The 20,200-nt window shown below is 39.6% G+C and overlaps 2 protein-coding genes across 12 annotated transcripts in view; one reads left to right on the plus strand and one right to left on the minus strand.

The window, feature by feature from the left end:
- The window catches only part of Cask (peripheral plasma membrane protein CASK), a 250,585-nt gene extending 240,339 nt beyond the window's left edge, over nucleotides 1-10,246 (plus strand). For 10 of the 11 annotated variants that reach the window (XM_076826255.1, XM_076826260.1, XM_076826257.1 and 7 more), the window contains 5 exons: nucleotides 4,138-4,257; nucleotides 4,476-4,592; nucleotides 5,498-5,605; nucleotides 5,685-5,860; nucleotides 6,949-10,246. In XM_076826255.1, coding sequence (XP_076682370.1) covers nucleotides 4,138-4,257; nucleotides 4,476-4,592; nucleotides 5,498-5,605; nucleotides 5,685-5,860; nucleotides 6,949-7,128 — 701 coding nt within the window. In that variant the 3' untranslated portion in view covers nucleotides 7,129-10,246. The remainder of the gene's footprint in view (nucleotides 1-4,137; nucleotides 4,258-4,475; nucleotides 4,593-5,497; nucleotides 5,606-5,684; nucleotides 5,861-6,948) is intronic. The other variant, XR_013087042.1, reaches the window with a different exon arrangement.
- Nucleotides 10,247-11,292: 1,046 nt separating this feature from the next.
- Nucleotides 11,293-18,878, minus strand: Karl (lipocalin/cytosolic fatty acid-binding protein Karl). Its single transcript, XM_076826348.1, has 4 exons — nucleotides 18,607-18,878; nucleotides 12,456-12,684; nucleotides 12,100-12,271; nucleotides 11,293-12,000 (listed from the first exon to the last, which is right to left on the minus strand). Exons 1-4 carry the CDS (start codon nucleotides 18,766-18,768, stop codon nucleotides 11,841-11,843), a joined length of 723 nt encoding a protein of 240 aa, XP_076682463.1. The 5' UTR covers nucleotides 18,769-18,878; the 3' UTR covers nucleotides 11,293-11,840.
- Nucleotides 18,879-20,200: the final 1,322 nt, after the last annotated feature.

Here is a 20,200-nt window from a genome sequence, read left to right on the forward strand (position 1 = left end):
ATCAAATCGAAATTCGGCGCCCGACGCGGTCAAACGATGCGTACCGATCAGTTGTGAACTGATCGCGAGAAATTTTCCATGCTTGTCGAATCATTCAGTGCACTTCATCGTCACGACACGGCTGAACTTGGCATAAGACGTTTCAAGCATTTCCTCGTTGAACATTTCGCGTAAATACTGGCTTTCTTCTTTCTCTTACACGTAACACACGGCTGGGAATGGAAATCTCCGGGTTTTCATCGCGGTAATCGACGAACCAGAAGTTAGCTTTATTAGAGTTGAACGACGTACTATGATGATAATGTACTCGATCCTAAAGTCATTCGACCACTTATGGATACTTTTGATCGCGAGTCACAAGTTCGACTCAAATTTTCGCTCCTTCTGTGATCCCAATAAAGCTAACTACCATGCCGAAGTGCTGCATTCGAATATTATCCAAATACTCGAATGACATTTCCACCAATGGAATAGCATATGGTATTGACACATTGCTAGAAAAGTACAGTGAATCGTCTTTGACCGTTCCTCATTGGGTATTCACACATGGAATGTTTCACTAACTGTGTTGCCAGTAATTCAGCTTTCGAGAATGTATTACTGACACTGGAATAATTGTTTAAATAAAATTGAAGAAAACACTGCAAGTGCTAGATTTAAAAAAAAATATAATACTAGAGTATAGAGTTTGTTCCATATCTCTTCAATTCTTGATATAGGAAGTACATACTTCCTTGTGCATGAAGGAAGTTTTAGAAGTATCCAGAAATTCTCTAGAACCCCCATTTAAGATTTTCAACTCCAGTGAAGAAGCTGTAAAAACTGTATCTGAAATATCAAAACATGTATCCCTGGGAGTTGCTTGTAACGCAGTCCGTGAAACACTCTGTACGTCTTCACAGGCAAGTCTACAGATCTGTCTTCTAATGCTGTTATTGTTGAGAAGCAAAAACGGGGTAATGATATCGAGATGCACCGCGCAAGATTTTTAGAGGGCGTACAACACTACCAGTAAACGTTTCCTTAGAATATATTGTTACGTAGGGTGATGAGAACATGTTTTTTATTTCCCATGAATGTTGTCGAAGCGGTAGAGTTTCATTCACCGGCATCACTCTGCGAACAGCAAGTTACTCTACGTGATACAGGACATGTTTTCACGCGGCGTGCTTCGATGCATGCTTTCGCTTCGTTTCATGCACTTACGCTTGTTTCACACGACTCCACTTGTACGCACATCGTCGCAGCACCACCATGATGAGATTCTGAGCGAGGAATTTTCGTGACGCGTGAGCCAACTGTTAGCATTTCCAATTTCAGTTCTATAAATTACACATTCTAATTTGCTTTCTAAATTCGTTGAACCGGGAATTTAATTGCTTTCAATTAAAATTTATCAACATGCGAGGTTTGTGTATTTACAGTATTTTCATCTTGTTAGTGGGTTATATAATCATTTTTAGTATCAAGGAAATTATTCAAGTTTCAAAAAAAAAAGTGGGGAAAAATGGAAAATTCCACTTAGTTTCCAGAGAAAGATAATTAATGAAAGCTTTAAGTACTGCGTAGCTTCTTCACTTTATTTATACTTTTTGGAATATCAACGCGTATTACTATTTATTACAGACAGGCTAGAGCTGTTGCTCCCTCCGAAATTGTAACTATATTTCTGTAAAACACTGAGGAATCTATATGAGTTGTGAAATGTTAGAAGATAATTTCTACATGATCGTTCAAGCTCATTATGATAGTGCTCTGATCGTGACACTGATTTTCAAGGTTTACGCATTAAAACAACCCGAACAGTCCTTGTCTCTTCATCTTGTGACCTGCTGGAACACCCATCTCACAGTGGGAATCCCACTCCCTCCTTATGGTTATGGCTTCTATGTAAACTGGCTGAATGAATGAAATTCTCTTTACCATTAGACAAGAATATGCTTACACGGAGATTGATATTTTACGAAGTAGCTCTTTACTTCTCTTGCGCGTTCAGATGCTAATTGTTCAGGCGTTCGAGGAGGATGCTGTTTTAGCATATACTAGACCGCTAAGTGTTTTAATTGCAGCCTACCACACGTTACACTTTGATCGAATTAAAGGAACGAGTACGTTATGGATGTCACAGCAATTAATAAAAGACACATCTTCTGTTTGATTTTCATCAGTAATTGTTTACGAGATCGTTTCTGTCGCCGATGATGTATTTTATTGACCTGTTGAGACCATTCCTTTGACGATGCGCGGGTGCACCTTAATATGCGGTGAATCAGGGCCGTTCCTGGCGGGGGTGCGGAAGGTGCCCCCGCACCTGGGCAGCCAAACTTAAGGGCGGCCGCAGGCCGTTTATTATATGTACAGTTTTGACTAATAAGAATAATAATCGAAACTCTTTTGCACGATAACTGCTTAAAATTATGTATATATAGATATTAAAGTAAACACTGCATATCAAATTCTTCATTAAAAAATATTAAATTAATAAAGGCGGCAATATTGTTTTTGCACCTGGGCGGCCAAAACCCAGGAACGGCCCTGCGGTGAATATTGTGAGAATGTATTCAAGATCTGAAAGCAACGAGGTATAAAGGGCCATTTTCATTGTTTCGTAATATTATTATAGCTGCAGTGCTATATTGCTTTACCTCGAACGTAAGGCTTAACATCCAATGTAGGGATTGTAAATTTACCGACTTTTTCAATTACCGGTAATTCGGTAAAATGTTCAATCACAACCGGTTTACCGGTAATTTACCATTTTTTAAGGTATTGGAAATATAAGAGTAAACATTACCAAAAAAAAAACATTTTTTAACTCTAATCGAGCATTATAAAAAATATATGCAAATGAAACTATTCTGAACATAAAATGTAAAATGATATAACACCAAATAGATATATTTGTATAACTAAGTAATAGCAATAGTTATCAATTTGGATCTTTACCGCGAAAACAATGAATAGAATCTTAACTTACATACATAGTTAAATATTTTTTATTTAACAATTATTTTTAACAAATAAGCACGCAAAAAACATAATTTGTCTAAACTTTGGTCTCCTGATCGCGACCTAATTTTTTTACAAAATAATCCAGCCACGGATAAAGCGCTCTCAGATTCTACACTTGATGGTCGGGTAGTAATTAAGAAATCATATGCCATTTATATATATTTTCTCCTTACTTTTTCTACCTGAAAATACGTCCATTTTTTTGATGACTTGATTCAGATTTTTAGTTTTCTTTCGAATCAGAGTTCGTTCTTCATGAGATACTTTTTCTTCAATTTTTTTCTCACTAATAATACATGCGCTATATTATTATACGTAATTTATCGAATTACCGGTAAAAATTTGAGGGTATTTCTCGCGATTTACTGGGAAACCGGTAAACCGGTATTGCAACCCCTAATTATACAGACTCAGAGTTTCAGTGGTACTCAAGTTTGACAATAAAACTTTTAAGTGTACTGCAATTTAACTTTCAATGTGGCTCGTTTAGTTGATAAATTTTAAGTATTACACGGCTTGCACTATCCATCGCTTCGTCCACGTAGACAGGATAATTTTGCAGATTTCGTAGATTACATAGTAATTGCTGGAACGTGAAAAAAGTTTGAAATTAAAAGCAAATTGGTTGACCTCTTTAGGTTGTTTCCCGATTGTGAGCACATCCTTGCAATATTCTCATATTATGAGTAGCCTGTACGCACAGTTCCCTTTAGAGTTTGATATACGTACAGTTTTGCTATAAACACATTTTGCCATTAATTAACTTCATACAGCAGTGCCCGTATGCTAGATTAATGAAACGAATAAATAATTTCTGCTGGCATTTACTTGGCAATTCTGATTCACTGAAATATTCAGAAAATCGCCCTCACATGTGATGACTACTAATTACCTTGATCGACAAAATTAATTGCTGCCCTGGCGTACAATAATGATAATGACAAACCGGATACAATATCGACGAGTCTGGGTGCCTTTGTTTATTAGATACGCAAGCTCTATAGGGAATTGATTCAATGAAACAGGACCAGAAGCTGTTCTCTTACAGGATACATGATCTCGGGTTGTTTTCTTTACTTGCAATCGGTTCATGTGTGCGACTAATAAATTCTCTTGCGTTTCCAGTGAATTGCTCAATATTCGGCCGGAAAAAGAAGCAATACAAGGATAAGTATCTCGCTAAGCACAACGCAGTATTTGACCAGCTGGATCTGGTCACCTACGAGGAGGTCGTTAAGCTTCCCTGTAAGTGTAACACCCTCTCGAAAGCCACTTTTACGTTGTCTCCATAATCGTTTGTTTGTCAAACTAACTGAACTGTTCGGTAGTAGAGCAATCTCGATAATAGCCAGTGAAGTATCGTTTCGTAGGGAGATGAATTTAAGAACGAAGTTTTGCAAATTCTGTCCTTTCATTCGAGATGCTTCGAGTGTCTGTCGGTGACGTTTCATCACTTTCCGCAGATCCTGCATTCCAGCGGAAGACGTTAGTGCTATTGGGAGCACACGGTGTTGGTCGTCGACACATAAAGAATACAATTATCGCGAAGCATCCTGACAAATATGCCTATCCTATTCCACGTGAGTATAAGAACGATCTCTAACAATATAGTTACAGTACCTGCAAGTGTCGCGGTACAATGAGTTTCAGAATAATTTTAGACACGAATCTAACTGTGTATCCTATGAAAAAGGATAGAAAAATTTGGCAAATTAATATAGCTGTGGTGGACGGGCAAACGATTGAAGCTGAGAATTATAGCTTTGCAGAAAGACACATAGAACATTTAAAGGGTCAGTCCACTGTGACCTGAAAAATTGTCATTTTTTAGGAATTATTTTTTTAGTAAACGGAATGCCCAACGTAAATAATGTTTTGTCTACTCATTAATACACTTATTGACAGTATAAAAAAGAATCTATTTTAATTTTTCAACAGTATTTTTTAAATATATATCGCACTGTTGTGAGTGCCTTGAGAAAGCGATGTAGTGCTGGTGCAGATGATTCCGGGAGAACGACGCACTTGATTAAAAAAATTCAAAGTGTGTCGTAATCATTATGAGTGTGGTTATCGCCGGAACCAGGATTATTTTTACTCATAAAAAATTAGAGACTGCTTAAGCTTGAAGTAATAATTAACTTATACTTGTTTGCCCGCCCATCAGAGATATGTTCACAAAATAATCGATTGGGAAGTATTCAACTGCTTACTTAAAAAATTAAAAATAAATTTTAACTCAGTAATTTTCTTAAAATCATACTATACTCTAAAAACTAGCCAGAATTCTATTACTGCCGTAGTGAAAATCATTAAAAAGGAATATGTTATGAACATAATTTCTAGACCAAACGTTTTGTGGTGAAACACTGTGCACAAAAAATGTACAGGTATCTTTCACTGTGCACAACCTAAATAAAATTGACTAAATTGAAATTGAAATGAAGGTTGACTATATGAAGAAATGTTAAACGGTATTTTCCAGATACAACGAGGCCTCCGCGGAACGATGAAGAAAATGGTCGTAATTATTATTTCGTGTCGCACGACGAAATGATGGCTGACATAGCCGCGAACGAATACCTCGAATATGGTGAGTAGATGAGCGAGAATGACTGTATCGAGATATTTATTACAGTAAGGGCTACTTACTGATCCGATGCTTTACGTAGGTACACACGAAGATGCTATGTACGGAACCAAGCTGGAAACGATTCGTAAAATTCATGAAGAGGGAAGGGTAGCAATATTGGACGTCGAGCCACAAGCCTTGAAAGTGTTACGCACAGCAGAATTCGCGCCTTACGTCGTTTTCATCGCTGCTCCAGTATTCCAGAATATTACCGACGTAAGTGCCAAGCATTGATCGCTAACCTCCTGGGGATAGAGTTAACTATTGCCGCAGGGTTAACTAGTTAAACGATTAATCGACCATTGACGAGATTATGAAGCTTCGACACTTCCACTTAACCGAAAGTCCCCGGTCTACTAAAATATGTAAAATGATGCGCGTAACAGTAGTTCGGGTAACGATACAATTATTAATTGCAGAAGAGATTAGTTGGAAGAGATTAACTGTTAAACTAAAGGATGGGATATTCAAGCTTTTGGTTTTCCTTAAATATTATTTTTACGCATCTATTAATAATATTTCTCTCAAGTAGGGTTGATACAAAAACCGAGGTTTGAAAAAAACGCTTTTCGAATTCCACTATTCCCAAAAAAAAACGGTTTTCGAATTTTCACCAAAAATATAATTAAAATAGGAAATAAATATTTGTACTTATTTTAAAAAATTTCAGTTTTGTTTAATATTTATGGATCTACAAAAATATAACACAATAAAATACACTGCATGCAAAACCAAAGGAAAAAAATACAATAACTAAAATTCATACAAAATATAAATTATAAATCTTTATTTCATTTAGTATTTTTCTCCAGAAAATATGACCTCATGAAGATTAGTTTTACAGTTACCTACTACAATATGCTTGTGTCCGAGGCTATTTCAAGCCAAAATGTTAACGTTTTTAATGAAATAATTAATTGATTTTTCAATACTAATTCTAGTATATAACACCGTTTTTTTTTTTAAATTTAACAACCGGTTTTCGAATTTTACAAATTTATTAAAAAAACGGTTTTTAAGTCCAGTTAGATTCATCATAGATGAAAGAGTACCCCAGAAAAATGAAGCTCATTCTCTCGTATGAAACAAAACCAGGGAAAATTTAAGATCTAAAAGCACTCCCCACATGTTAACAGGGGATCCATCTGCTACCCTTGCATTGTCTTAACCCTAATCATCCCTCAACAAATTACATCTCCATTAGAATACGAGGCTCCGAACACGCGAAGTCACAGCTTCTAACCCTCCACGTACAATTTGCATCTACTTCCCTGTGTAACGGCCATCTCCAACGAATGTTTCAGTGCGATGGGAGCCTGGAGAGACTCGCGAAGGAGTCCGACTCGCTGAAGCAAGCGTACGGTCACTTTTTCGATCTGACCATCGTGAACAACGACATCGAGGAGACGATCGCACAATTAGAAGCAGCCATCGAGCGGGTCCACACGACACCGCAGTGGGTGCCTGTCTCGTGGGTCTACTGACAGCGAACCACCCCGACCCGTCACACCATCAGCGCGGACTGCAATGGCTCGTCGACCATGAAACAGTGATGGTTGGATCACGGTTTACCGAACGACCGGTACAGTCGCGATGGCCACGCGACGGCCACGGTAATATCCCCTGCGTACGGCTGCAAGGACACGGGGTGTTCGCAGGAAGTCGTAATGGCGGCCGATTCAGGGCAGACAGGCATATACTAAACACCGTCGGACCAATCGAACGAACAAACGAATGATACAACTCGCCGTCGATCCTTCGACCCATCTGCAGCACGATGCCGACTCGAACGTGTCACTTTGGCCGTGTGTTCATGAAGTTTCTTCGTTACTATTCAATTTACTGCTACTATTATTACTGTTATCATTACTATTACCATCGCGTGCGGAGGAGCGAACAGACAACGCTGTCGGCCGGATCCCGAGGCGCAGGACACGACAATCAAAATAGCAGAGAGCACGAGCTTCGACCTCGACGTGTAAGGTACCCAGGGTTCCTCGAAAGCAAGCTTGACTCCAAATACGCTTCGACGAATCGTCTCCGTTTACGGCAAATTCAACGGACGAACCTCCTCGTGGCTCTCGCGACCTGGACAGTCTTCTCTGTTCCCTCCCTTCGCGCTCTTTTCCCTTTTACTTTGTCTACTTCTATCTGTCTGTCTACCTCTATCCTGTCTCTGTTTTACGCTACATTCTTTTGCATTTCTCGAGACATTCCTCGTGCCCGCGTCAGTGCGCGCCCCCACGACTTTATCCGAGTTTTCGTCAGCCGCGTGCGTATCTGCGCGCGACGGCACGATGAAAGCTGTGCGAGTATTACCAAAGAGTATCGAAATGGTACAGCATGCGAAGGAGCCACGACGATTACGCCGAAGAGGATCAGAAGGGAGAACGGTCGTTCGAGCTGTTCGTGAATGTTGACCGAGTGGACACGCTTGTACCGTTATTACGAAATCTGTCAATCGACTATCCGTAACCTATTATTGCCTCCTATCGTACTCTCTTGTAAACTATTTACACGAAGTGAAGCTCTAGGACAGCCGCTGCTCGACGGCCCGCGCGCCGCGCCGTATAAGTCGCCCGATCCGTTTGGCGCGGGTCGGAAACGGTACACCGAGGCTGTCGGCAGCTAGTCGTTTACTTGTAATTTTAAGCAGTAGGGGAACTTCGCCGATTTCGTCTAGTACTTCTCTAAAGACATCTGACGATCGTTCATCCGCTGTCGCGATGGACCTTCGTGCGTGTATATGCGCGAGCGCTATTCCTCTGTAACGATACCACGTTCATTTCCTCCCCTTCTCCTCTATCTCCGGCCCTCTGCCCCGATCAGCCGTTCCGAGTTTAGTTGCCAGTGTTCCGAGACTTTCCAACGCTGCGTTCGACTTCTCGCCGCATCTACGACGCCCGGCCGGGCGTCTTCTCACGTCATGTTCCTTCCGTTTCTCTCGAACGTGCCTAGTCTGGCCTCGATTGCCCATCGAAGCACCACCGATCAACGACACTGCTTTTCCCGATTCGCGGGGCACTCGAGCGATCGCGGGCACACCCAAGCCTCGCACGGCGGCGTCTTAGATGGCGGCGGCCCACCTCCTAAGGCTACACCCGTTTCTCGCGTTATTACGTTCGACACACGACACACATAATACACAACGTCAACTGCAATATTCACACTCGGTTCGCATCGCACCCTTGTACAAAAAGAAGCGCATAATCGAATGACGAAGTAACAAAACGCGGTTTACTATACGATATTTATAACACGTAAACTCAAGTAAAATAGATAGTGTACCAGCTATATTGAAATAATACGAAACACCGTCTCTCGCATTAAAAGAAGATTAATAAAGGGAAAATGAAAGAGATCTAGGGACACGTGGACACGAACAATCGTTGCACACGTCTACACGCTTCACACTTACAGGCATACAGGCGCAGACAGAGGACACGCACATGCACACGCAGGCGAGCGCGCAGAGACAGAGGACACTTCACACGCGGACAAAACAGCGCGGACTTCACGAGATTACAGATTTAACGATTAGGTAATTAATTGCAAGCGATTAAATAAATTAATTGTGTAACTAATTAATACTGAATTACTAGAAGACTAATAGGAAAAATTTGCATATGCAGCCCGTAGAACGAAGGAGTGAATGCGTGTACGCATGGTGTGAATCCCCCACCCCCCCCCCCCCCCCGCCCTCCCACGCAATTCCCGATCAACGTTGTGATCGGCACTCGCGCGGCTTTGTTCAGAACTTGCTCGATTACAGCTCAACTAACTTGTAAAGATCTCGAAAATATACGCACACACATATACATGCATACACAAGACGCGCGTGCACGCGTGTACGCACGCGTTCTACTCTGTTCTTCCTACTACGACACACGATATATAGTAATCGAGCGCGTGATCGTTCCTTATCGAACGCGATATTACGATGGGGTTGTACAAAAAAAAAAAGTATACAAAAGAAAAATACGAAAATGGAGGGGAGAGACGACGTATCACGTACGTATCTGCGGATACTCCATGCAGAACACCTGCGATTAAAAATATCGACAACGTTCCGAACAGGCCCAATTCACACGAGGACAAGTCTGAGATCGTCAAAAGTGACAAGGATCGTCGCGTATAGGTTCGAGGGAAGCTCGTATCCGGTATGATCGTGTTGTATGAGTGAGAAAACTACTGAAACGCACGAAGAACGAATCTTCAGTGATTTTGTAATATTTCTTATAAGTTGTAGCTGCCATATCCAGTAAAATTAAGTATTAGGTGCGCTGAGTGAATTATCTGACGATGACTGTTACTGATTACGTTTCCGATGTTGGTGGTGGTGGTGATGATGATGATGATGATGATGAAGATGATGATGATGATGATGATAACGATGACGATACTGATCGTGATGATCCTACGTGCTTCTGCAAGTGTGTGCCCGCGACTTTGGATGAGTTACGCTAAGATGTTGAAAGATGACGGGTCTAAAGAAAACAATAACAGTTCATTACAATTATGTAATTATAAATACGAGGAAGAGACGAAGAGTATTATAACGCGTTGTTAATTGAATTAATAAAACTAGCCCAAAGTGTCGAAGGTACATTTATTTCATCACCCCTGTCATCAAGTTGCTCATAATCCAATGAAGAATAACGAACGAGGAAGGGGCTGGAACCAGTTGTTCGATTGAAACAAAATTGGGAGATCTCAGTGAGTTATTTAAATTAAAGAGATTGCCACCTGTAATTGCCGTACTTTAAACACCCTGTCTAGTTATTAATCGTATCAGCAGCTACTGTGTAATACAATTTATTAATTTTGTGAAATGTAGTGTGCTCATAGAGAATTTTTTGGGATGATAACCGAATCTTCACATTCTCTTTGCTGCTTATCTGCCTTTCGCTCTCTATTAACTACTCCATTACATAAGCTAATAAATTTAATTGCAAAGTTAAATACTCTAGTCTTAAATTCCTGAAATAGCGAATACCATTAGTAGGTATTTGTATTTAGAGTTCAAAGGGAAGTTCAGTCGACAGCGACCTTAGCCTTCAATATCGGAATTATGATATCATGAACATAACTGTGCAATATGGGTCACGTTTTACTGTTGTATCGAGTCCTACTCGGTTTCTAAATGATACCAAATTGACATTGTCGAATTTCAGGATATTTAATGCTTTGTCTTTGTTGGTATTAAGTTTTTGACAGGGAATTAGCTTTAGAAGTCGGGGATTGAACATTGATAAATAAACAGGATAAGGAATTTAGGAAGTTTGAGAATTAGGGAAATTAGAAGTTGAGAATCTAGGGACTTAGGAAGTTGGCACGTTGGAACGTAAATTATATTCTATTTGTGTCTTTTAAATAGAGGCGGTTTTACTTTTAATTGTAGGAATATATTAAATTCTTTCATTCGTAAACAGTTCTGGTAAAGAATTAATCAAACATTCGCGCACGTCCACAAAACACTTATTTAACTTAAAGAGTTGAATACGAATCTACACTCACCACTCCAGTGAGATAAATCGACCAACATGAATTGTCCTTATTACGAATCATGACAATTATAATACAATTTCTCCGCACAGACATTAATTTCCTATATTAAGTAAGATTAAATTAAAATTAACTCATTACAACTAGCTAAAAATTCATCGATTTAATACAGAGAAATCTGCAAGTACATTTCAGCATAAAAAGATTACCTCGCATAGAAGACTGCAAGTTAAGAGAATCAGAAGGTTTAAAATATCACAATTAATCAGCATACAGATTGTAACAGTAATTCAATCAACAGAATTGAATCGTTCGAAGTCTATCCCAGTGTTTCCCAACCTTTTTTGAGTCCCGATCTCCTTTTTCTAATATTCAAATAACCTGCGACCTCCCTCCCCATATAATGTAACGTAACTATTTCCTTCCTTTCGTTTGTGAAAAACACATCATTATTAGAATATGGCAATGTAACCATATTAAGATAAATAAGTGCTAAAAATCCAACAGGTTGGGAATCACTGGTCTATCCTACTCCTCGTCTGTGTCAATAAGTCAGAATTCTTAATTACATCTGTGATCGTAAAAATGTCCACGATATCGAAAATATTTGCGATCAATGTATAACACCCTCTGCTATCGACAACAATATCAGTATCGTCATGGTGGCCGCAGTTGAGAGTATGAATTAAATTCAGAGACGTTGATGCTTCTTTTTTAAGGGATGATTTCGCGCAGCGTAATTTCTCCTGGACAGCACAACCGGCGGGATGAACGGATCCATTTCTGAGCCTTCCGTTTTGTTGCACTGGCTCTGCACCATGGGGAACATGTACTCCAGATCGATATCGTACCTTCGAAACAATGTTAGACACACCCTGAATAATTACGTTCGCGAACAGGCGAGTCGATCGTTTATGTTCGGATGGATCGGAGACGCATTCGTTGCTCACCTGGGCAGCTTCTCGCGAAGATACGAGATGACGTTAGCCCCAAGGCTTGGCTCTCTGCTCATGATGAAGCTGGACAAATATCGCGGCGTGTTGCTCTGTTCCGCGCAATGCATCAGCAGTGCCCACGATTTGTAATCCGAATCCAACACGTACGTGTTGTACACGCCTTCGTCTGTAAAACACACACACACGCATAGAGTTGTTAGCACGTGTAAGGAACACAGAAATCGCTCTGCAATTGGAAGTTTTGTATGCAAACCCAAGTGGTAGAATTTGCAACCACAGTTACTGTGGGACTTGGGCGTCGATTTATTGTTATCGGGTTGAAAGCTTTTGCTGATATTCTGGGCACTTACATGGATACTCAGCGTGCACCCAGTGAGCGGGTGACTCGGAAGACGGAATCTTCCAGGTGATGTTACCAACGAGTTGTTCGTTAATGGGATCGTCAGTGAAACTGTAACTGAAGTTCATGGTGACTTCGGTGCTTTCGGATGAAATCGAGAGCTCAGCCCTCATGCATCTGTACGCGAGCGCTTCCTCCGAGCTTGCATAGTACTGCTCTATGTACCACGATCCAAGGAACTGCAAGAAATATTTGTTTTATTAAAGAACGCGGAATGTAGTGAAAAATCGTGTAACTTGTTTGCGTCGAAAACTATGGTCACAGTGGATGCGTGTTCTCCAGATGCCGTCATTTTCAGAAATTAATGACTCTAATTTGAGAAAATCCATGTTTGTGGGATATGCGAGAAAAAATTTACTACACGTAAGTGAGACGTACAGTTTAAAGGCGTGGAGAAATCGTTGAATTCCATTAAAACTATTTGTGCAGAAATATTTGTGTAAAAGAATGTGCATTCACTATTTATCCCCACATGTTTGTGAAGAATATTTGGGACAAATTCCTTAGAACTGTTCTTTATCAGAACATACACCCACTGCAACAGTAACCGAATACTCTTGTTCACGCGAAAATGTTAATCGACCTGCGACCCTGCACGCAGCGTATACTCGAGCTGCTGCATTGCAATGAGGAAATCGAGAACTCGCGCTAAACGGTCGTGAATGAATGGAAAAATTAAGTAAATGAGTAACAAATTTGTTTTTACATAGGTATCCCTATTCTCCTGAATGCAACGTGGAATAATCAGTGCAAGTGAATGATATTATTGCATCTGCAATTTATTACAATATTTTGTTGTAACATTCCTAAAAATATCCTGAATTTAATAACGAGCATCTCACATTTAATCTTAAATCCATTGCACTATTCTGCCATATTAAAATTTTGTGATGATTGGAATTTCATTGAAGGAGTGATTGAAAGGTGGATAATTTTCTGATCATTCTAATGATCTTTGATCGAATTTAAATTTAATGATTCGTTTTGATATAAATCTTTCCAATAGCTACTCAAAGAAATATAAAGGTTTATATATTTTAATCTCCAGAAGTATCATTAAGCAATCTAAACCGTATTACTGCCGCCTCACGAATTTATTATGTAGAATTATTATATACAACAATTTGAATATTTTCAAGCTTCATCGAATATGCCAATGATATTGTGGTAAATTGAAGTTTTACAACTGATACGCGAAGCATAATTTTACAATGCCGCTTTACAGCATTAACATTTTAATAATCTATTTAATGATATGCAAATAAGATTACCGAATAATCATTTAGCCATAATACTGTTAGAATTGAGTTAAAAATAATGTCGGGTATTTTGAATGAAAATTATGCATATAGTATGCTAGTTGTTCCTGCGTGCTTCGTCGTTCGGCAATTAGTGGCACGCATTCGCGTACAATAATGAAGCAAAGTACAAATCGATATATTCAAATTACGCTGATACACAGAATGGAACAACGTACGTTGTTTCCATAAATATTTCATTTCATTCATTCGTTTGTCTTCTCTGGGGTAAGGAAACTATCATAACTCCATTCAGTCAACTCTCGAGTGTCGTTCTACTTAAGCCAATTTATCTGTCTTCTTTATTTTGCCAATCTTTTCCAAATGCTAGAGAATTTCTACATCTTGTACAATTTAACGTGAATTACTTTCGACAAACTCCTTCAAACTTCTATCACTCATAAGTTCCTGCAATCTTCTTCTTGGCTCACAATCAGTTTTTAATGACATGTCGCGAGGGTGTTTTCATTTTAAACATCAGCCCTGAGTGCTTCCCACGTTAATGTAATCTTCTCCGAATGTTGAATTTATTTTTCTCGACGCTTCCAGCATCACTTCCACGATTGAATTTGTAAATTGAAATCTCTCGAATGTACCCATTGCTCGTGTCTTATATTACGTATAATAGAAACTTTTAATTGCAAAGTTAGAAGAGTTTTCGAAAATGAACGTGAAAATTCCTTCCCAATATCTTGTATAGTATAATAATTGACAATTGTCAATTAGCTTGGGTTCATCATATCGAAGCATTGAAATCGCAGAGACGTAATATTAAACTAGTATTAAGCTAAAAGGAGAAATGCGTGGAGTAGGTACTTTATAATAATTAGCCTTCGTATCTGAATTCGCGTAAAATCGGTTTTTAGTCCTAACAATGTGAAGGGAATGCCTTCTTTATACATACAATTAAATAAGCAATGTACTTTTTGCACGTTACCGTGTTGTGAGAAATGGCTGGGACACTTTGCTCGATAAAGATAGATGGCCCATATCGTGGAACGATTTATGCATTGAAATATGGGAACGTAAAATTCGGTATGCGCATCTCCGGTAAAGTCGCAACAGTTCATTGGTGTTTACGTGGGTCACGTTGCGTAATCCGTTGCCTCAAGCTATCATTTTATTCGGCATACGATGCAAATCTGCCCTTTTTTTCCTCTCTGTCGCGAATGCATCATCTGAACGACGATTTGTCTCTGTCCTGATTACCATTATTTCACTTGCAAATGGGTATTAACACGGCGCATGTAGGGAAGAAAGTGTCGGTAAATTCGTAACGCGTGATATTTTCATGAGTTTCCAGCAAATATTTTTATATGCTTTAAAAAATTTGTATTTAAAAATTGTTAATTGAGCTACGGGCGATAGCGACATTCATACAGATTAAGAATCTTTTAGAATTTTTTGTTTCAGATAAGCCCGAGCCGGGAAATCACCCGCGCCATGAACATACCTCTTTTTTGTAGGTGTCACATTGATGCTATAAAAAGACATTTGAAACAAATTAAAAAAATCTTTTTAATTTTTTTTTGTATAATATAAGAGTAGCTTAATAAATTCCAAAAAGATTTATGTCATTATATGTTGTATTTATCGAGAAAAAAATCTTTGAAAATAGCTTCATTTCTCGGTCGATCAAAGTAAAATGACCTCTTAACAGCTCGTTGTGATGTCAAAAATGGTAAACTTCGAAACCAGCAAAATGATGACTTAAACCCCCGCTAATTTCACATGACCTACATCATATTTCAAATTCATCGTAATTCCTGACATAAAGTTGCGAGGAGTGATAAATTTCGCGCAATGGCCATGTATTAAAAGTACAGAGTGATTTCAACGATACTGAAACACCTTTTTCCACTTTGCCTATTCCAATTCCTATTTTCTTGAGCGCTTCGGCGGTTTAATTATACTGCAAACGAAGTTCACGAACTCTTTACGCAATAGACTACTAATAAACCTCTTAGAAAAGTTCATTTTCGGTCGGTGAATTAAGTTTAATTAAGATGGGATGGATTCTAAGCTTGTAATCTTAGTAATCTTACTTTGCCACAATAAGTAGGTGCGGTAGATTTTCAAATTTAATGCCCGCTAATACTATTAACTGAATAGTCCACGCGAACGTGTTACCATATGAACTTATGCGAACTTCGTAAATTATACATTGCTCCTAAATGGTTTAAATCCATTCGACTTCATTTTAGTAATTGCTACAGAGGAATTTTTTAAATAATTAAAACAATAACAATCCATATTAAAATACGAATTGTTGCAGTATATTGAACAGGGAGTAATTTTATCGTTCACTTTGCGACAATATGAGCTGACATCCAAAAGGCCCTAATAACCTCAAAATTGAAATATACTCGGGTTATTTTTAGTAGACTGAATACAGAAGAATGTCGCGTAACGCTTATAGCTCGTAGCTTTCCAAAGTGGCGATGTTACAGTAGTCGTATATCAGTTCCGTTTAACGCACAAATAAAAACACTTTTGGCAGTTATAGGTAATTCCATAAATACTAGAGTTTATACAAAAACCGACATTTGAAAAAACGGTTTTCGAATTTCCCTATTCCCAAAAAACCGATTCAACCGGTTTTAGAATTTTACTTAATAACAATAGTTACTTATTTTAATATGTATTACATTATCTATTATACATATATATATATATATATATATATATATATATAAAATGCAATGAGATATATATAATGTATCGTCAAGTCTAAATTAAATATTATTGTTGGATTCCAAATATGAAGGTAGGGCAAATAAATTTCTAATAAGGAATGATATACACGTTGAATGCGCATTGTGATGTATAAAGTTGTCTCAAAATAGTGTCAGAGAATTTAGGGATGTATAGTCGGCGCAAAAGTAGACAAAAATATCCAATTAACACACGCCTGCAAATCAACCCCGTTAGACGAGTGCGCGATTTTCTGTTCCAGTAACGCAAACGACCCGCTTGTCTTTGTTCGCCGAATGATATATTCAGACATGATGGATCTCATCGCTATAATTACGCCGATTTCCCTCGTTATCATCTGTACGTCTGCTTCTGCACTCGTTTTCGTATAATCTCTTATTATCACCCAAAAATACCACAAACATAGCCACTGAAACAAGTGTACGAATAACGTAACAAATTACCATTAACAAAAATAAGTTTTTAAAATTCACTCCAGCTGGACATTTTTTGCTTATCTTCGTGAGTAATGGGTGCTCCTAAATTCTTCGACCCCCTTTTTTTAGACCAGCCTGTACATGTTTCACGGCTGCAGAAGGATATTAAGAATACGTATCACGTCAGTAGCTTTCGGGTTATCAACGAAACTAAATGCCTGGGTTCATTGATTATCTGGCAAGAATCGACCAAGGTTATCCTCTAGTAAGGAAAAATGGTCCACCCATATGTTGTCGTGATAGTACATACCGATGAATTTAAATTTACGAAAGTAATAATTCAACGTATTACAAAGAAATAAATCAAATGCAACATACCCACGCATCTAACCACAACAATAATAAATACCACGTTTAATGTTAATAGTACTCTGACATAAGTGTTATTAATAGATTCTCTACCAGATAATCGAAACAACACGAAGAAAACAGTCTGGAGGTTAATGACCTAAACGTTAACAATATTACTTACTATGAACTTTACATTTCTTGGTAAGTGGAATACAAAAGGGACAATATTTTCCGAAAACGTTAATGAATCGGTAAGCGCGTCATTAGAATTTAACGAAGCCTACGGAATTGTGAAACAAAGGCAGTGAATGGAACACGAATGACCAAACGCAGAGGTGTTCGATGGTGGCAAGTTGTTTTATATGCACGCAAGTCAAGTCCGAAATAGCCTTCCCTTAAACACGCATAAAGGTCCAGAAATAAGTTTGCGTGGTGTCTTCCTTTGAAAGAAAGCTCGCGATATTGTATGCATCTCGTTGTCGGCGGTACACGCGTTGCAGTATCCACCAAAATGCCCTGCACCGACCGACGCTTTTCGAAATTACACCCGCACGCGAAGTTCCCGTATCGCAGTAGCATTTTCATTGAATTATATCCTGCAATTAGACGCGCGGAAATTACCATCGAAATTCGTTATATATGTACCCGGGCGCGTTTTTCCATAACGTTCTAACCACAATGGTGCTGAAGATGCGAGAGGAAACGGGCAGATATCGAAGAGGAAATTGTAATATCTGTTATCGCGCTCGTACACGAACGAGAGCATTCAACAAACGCGTTCCAATTGCGCTCCCCGCAATTATTATTACACATTCAGCGCGCATATTGATCGGAAATCCGTCGTGATCATCTATTTGTGAAATCGGAATATTAACGAGCGACACGTAGCTCTGCGCCGAGCGATTTTCCCCCAAATAGTCGCAGGAAATTCAAAAACCGATTGCCACGCATGCCGAAGCGTTGCGCAGCGAAAAACTCGCATTTCCATAGGTCGATTATCGTTAAAGAAACCTTGCAACATCTCCGCCGTGAACCATTGACACGGCGATACCCCGCAAAACGTTCCAATACACATAAACGTACATCCTTTAAACAGAAGCGAATCACATGGACTCCCAAGCAGATTCTACGATCTCCCATTCGCAAAAGGAATGTATCCTTCCGTTCCCGGTGATTCACTCGCAACACGTTAACTTCAAACCATGCACCACTCGCGACACAGTCCACCGAATTTCGGGTACCGTTTTAGGAAGCCTCCACGAGACGGGACACGGTTCGATCTAATCGGTGATGAATTTCGACGGACGCTGCGCACACGTACCTGGGATATGTCAAAATTCCTCATGGCCTTTACTTTCGGGCACTTGGTCTTGTCCTCCCGCCTTTTCCATGCGCCGCCAGTGTGATCGATCAGGCAGGCGAGCACCAGCAGCAACACTATTATCGGGGTATAGAATCTCGAACATCTCGTTCCGGGCTGCATTCTCCCGGCCGCATTCAAGCTCCTAGCCACTTGGCGCACGCGGAACTTCTTGCCTGCTCGCTCTGTAAGTCCGGCTGGGTGACTAAAGGCCACGGAACCGGGCAGAATGAAGAGCGGACGCGCTCATGACTACTACTATCTGCCACGGCCGAAGAGGGGGTGGCCACTATCACGTTCCTCCCTTTGCATTCTTGCTGCTCTTTCGTTTTCAATCGGCAACTTGTTCTGCGCGTCGCCCGTGGAATCCTCATAACTGGCGCCGGCTTAGCACGGCGAAACACGCCCGATCGTAGGCGTGATCGTTGTCGCCGGCTAAAGAAGGGCATCGATTGTTACCGAACGCTCGGGCCTCTCTTGCTCGTCTCTCCTCCGTTCGACTCGCGTCCACGGGCGATTCTTTTTTACAGGTACCCGGCGAACGTTTGCAGCGCACGCCTCTCGCTCAAGGTAAAAGCCGAGCGGACGCGCGCGAAACCCAGCTACGCGGGGTTTAGGTATACTCGCCCGAGCGGGTGATCAATAAGCGCGTTGGACGCTGGATCGCTTCGGAATCAGTTGAAAAATGGGGATGCCAGGATGATCGATATTTGCTTCCTTTTTTCGCTAGGGTAATCTAGCGATTACGTTTCGGGGGAAGAGAAATATCTGTCGCGATGCTGGGAAGATTTGCGGGAAGAAAGGGGCTTGTAGAGCGATTCTATCGGTCACCTTTGGGAATTTCGACTGGTGGGTTGATTGTTGGTTGAATAAAAATGGGTAACATTGATGAACACTGAAACACCCTCTTAGGCAATAGGAATTAAAGTTCGCTGGTACCAGTTTTAGTAGTTCGTGTTATGCCATCGATATTTTAATCTGGATAAAGGGGTATCTAAATATTTGTGACAAACCCGTAAAAAACTGCTAGTTACGCCTTTTATTAGTAATATTTACAGTTACTATTTCATTTGACAACCAGGCATCGATTTCCCATACGTCCAAAAAATAATAAACTCTTATACTTTCAGTTTCAATGCAGATACCTATGCGTGCAGAACCTATTGAGAGCAAAAACCGACTAACCCACGTTGAAAAAAAATTATTTTTCCTATTTTATATGATAGTAAAATTATAATATATCACATTTCTTACTTATTAAATTATTTTATTTCTATTGGAATACATTATTGCTACTAACTCAATTTCGAAGGAAAATGTGGATTCGTCCGTTTTTGCTCTCAATGCCTAAACTATTCGCGTAAACTTGTCGCATCAAAATCAGAAATCATCCACTTACTCTGCTATCCATATTGAGTGCTTTGCTTTCAACGTTATGCTTTCTCAAATTTAGCTCTCTGATGAACATTTAGAGGGACTCGTGATTTACTTTGGTTCGTTTCTATTGTCAGGATGGCAGGCTTTTTCACGCCCATTGAATACTAAAACATCCATT

Source organism: Andrena cerasifolii, chromosome 14 (genome assembly GCF_050908995.1).
Source record: "Andrena cerasifolii isolate SP2316 chromosome 14, iyAndCera1_principal, whole genome shotgun sequence".
NCBI classification, from domain to species: domain Eukaryota; kingdom Metazoa; phylum Arthropoda; class Insecta; order Hymenoptera; family Andrenidae; genus Andrena; species Andrena cerasifolii.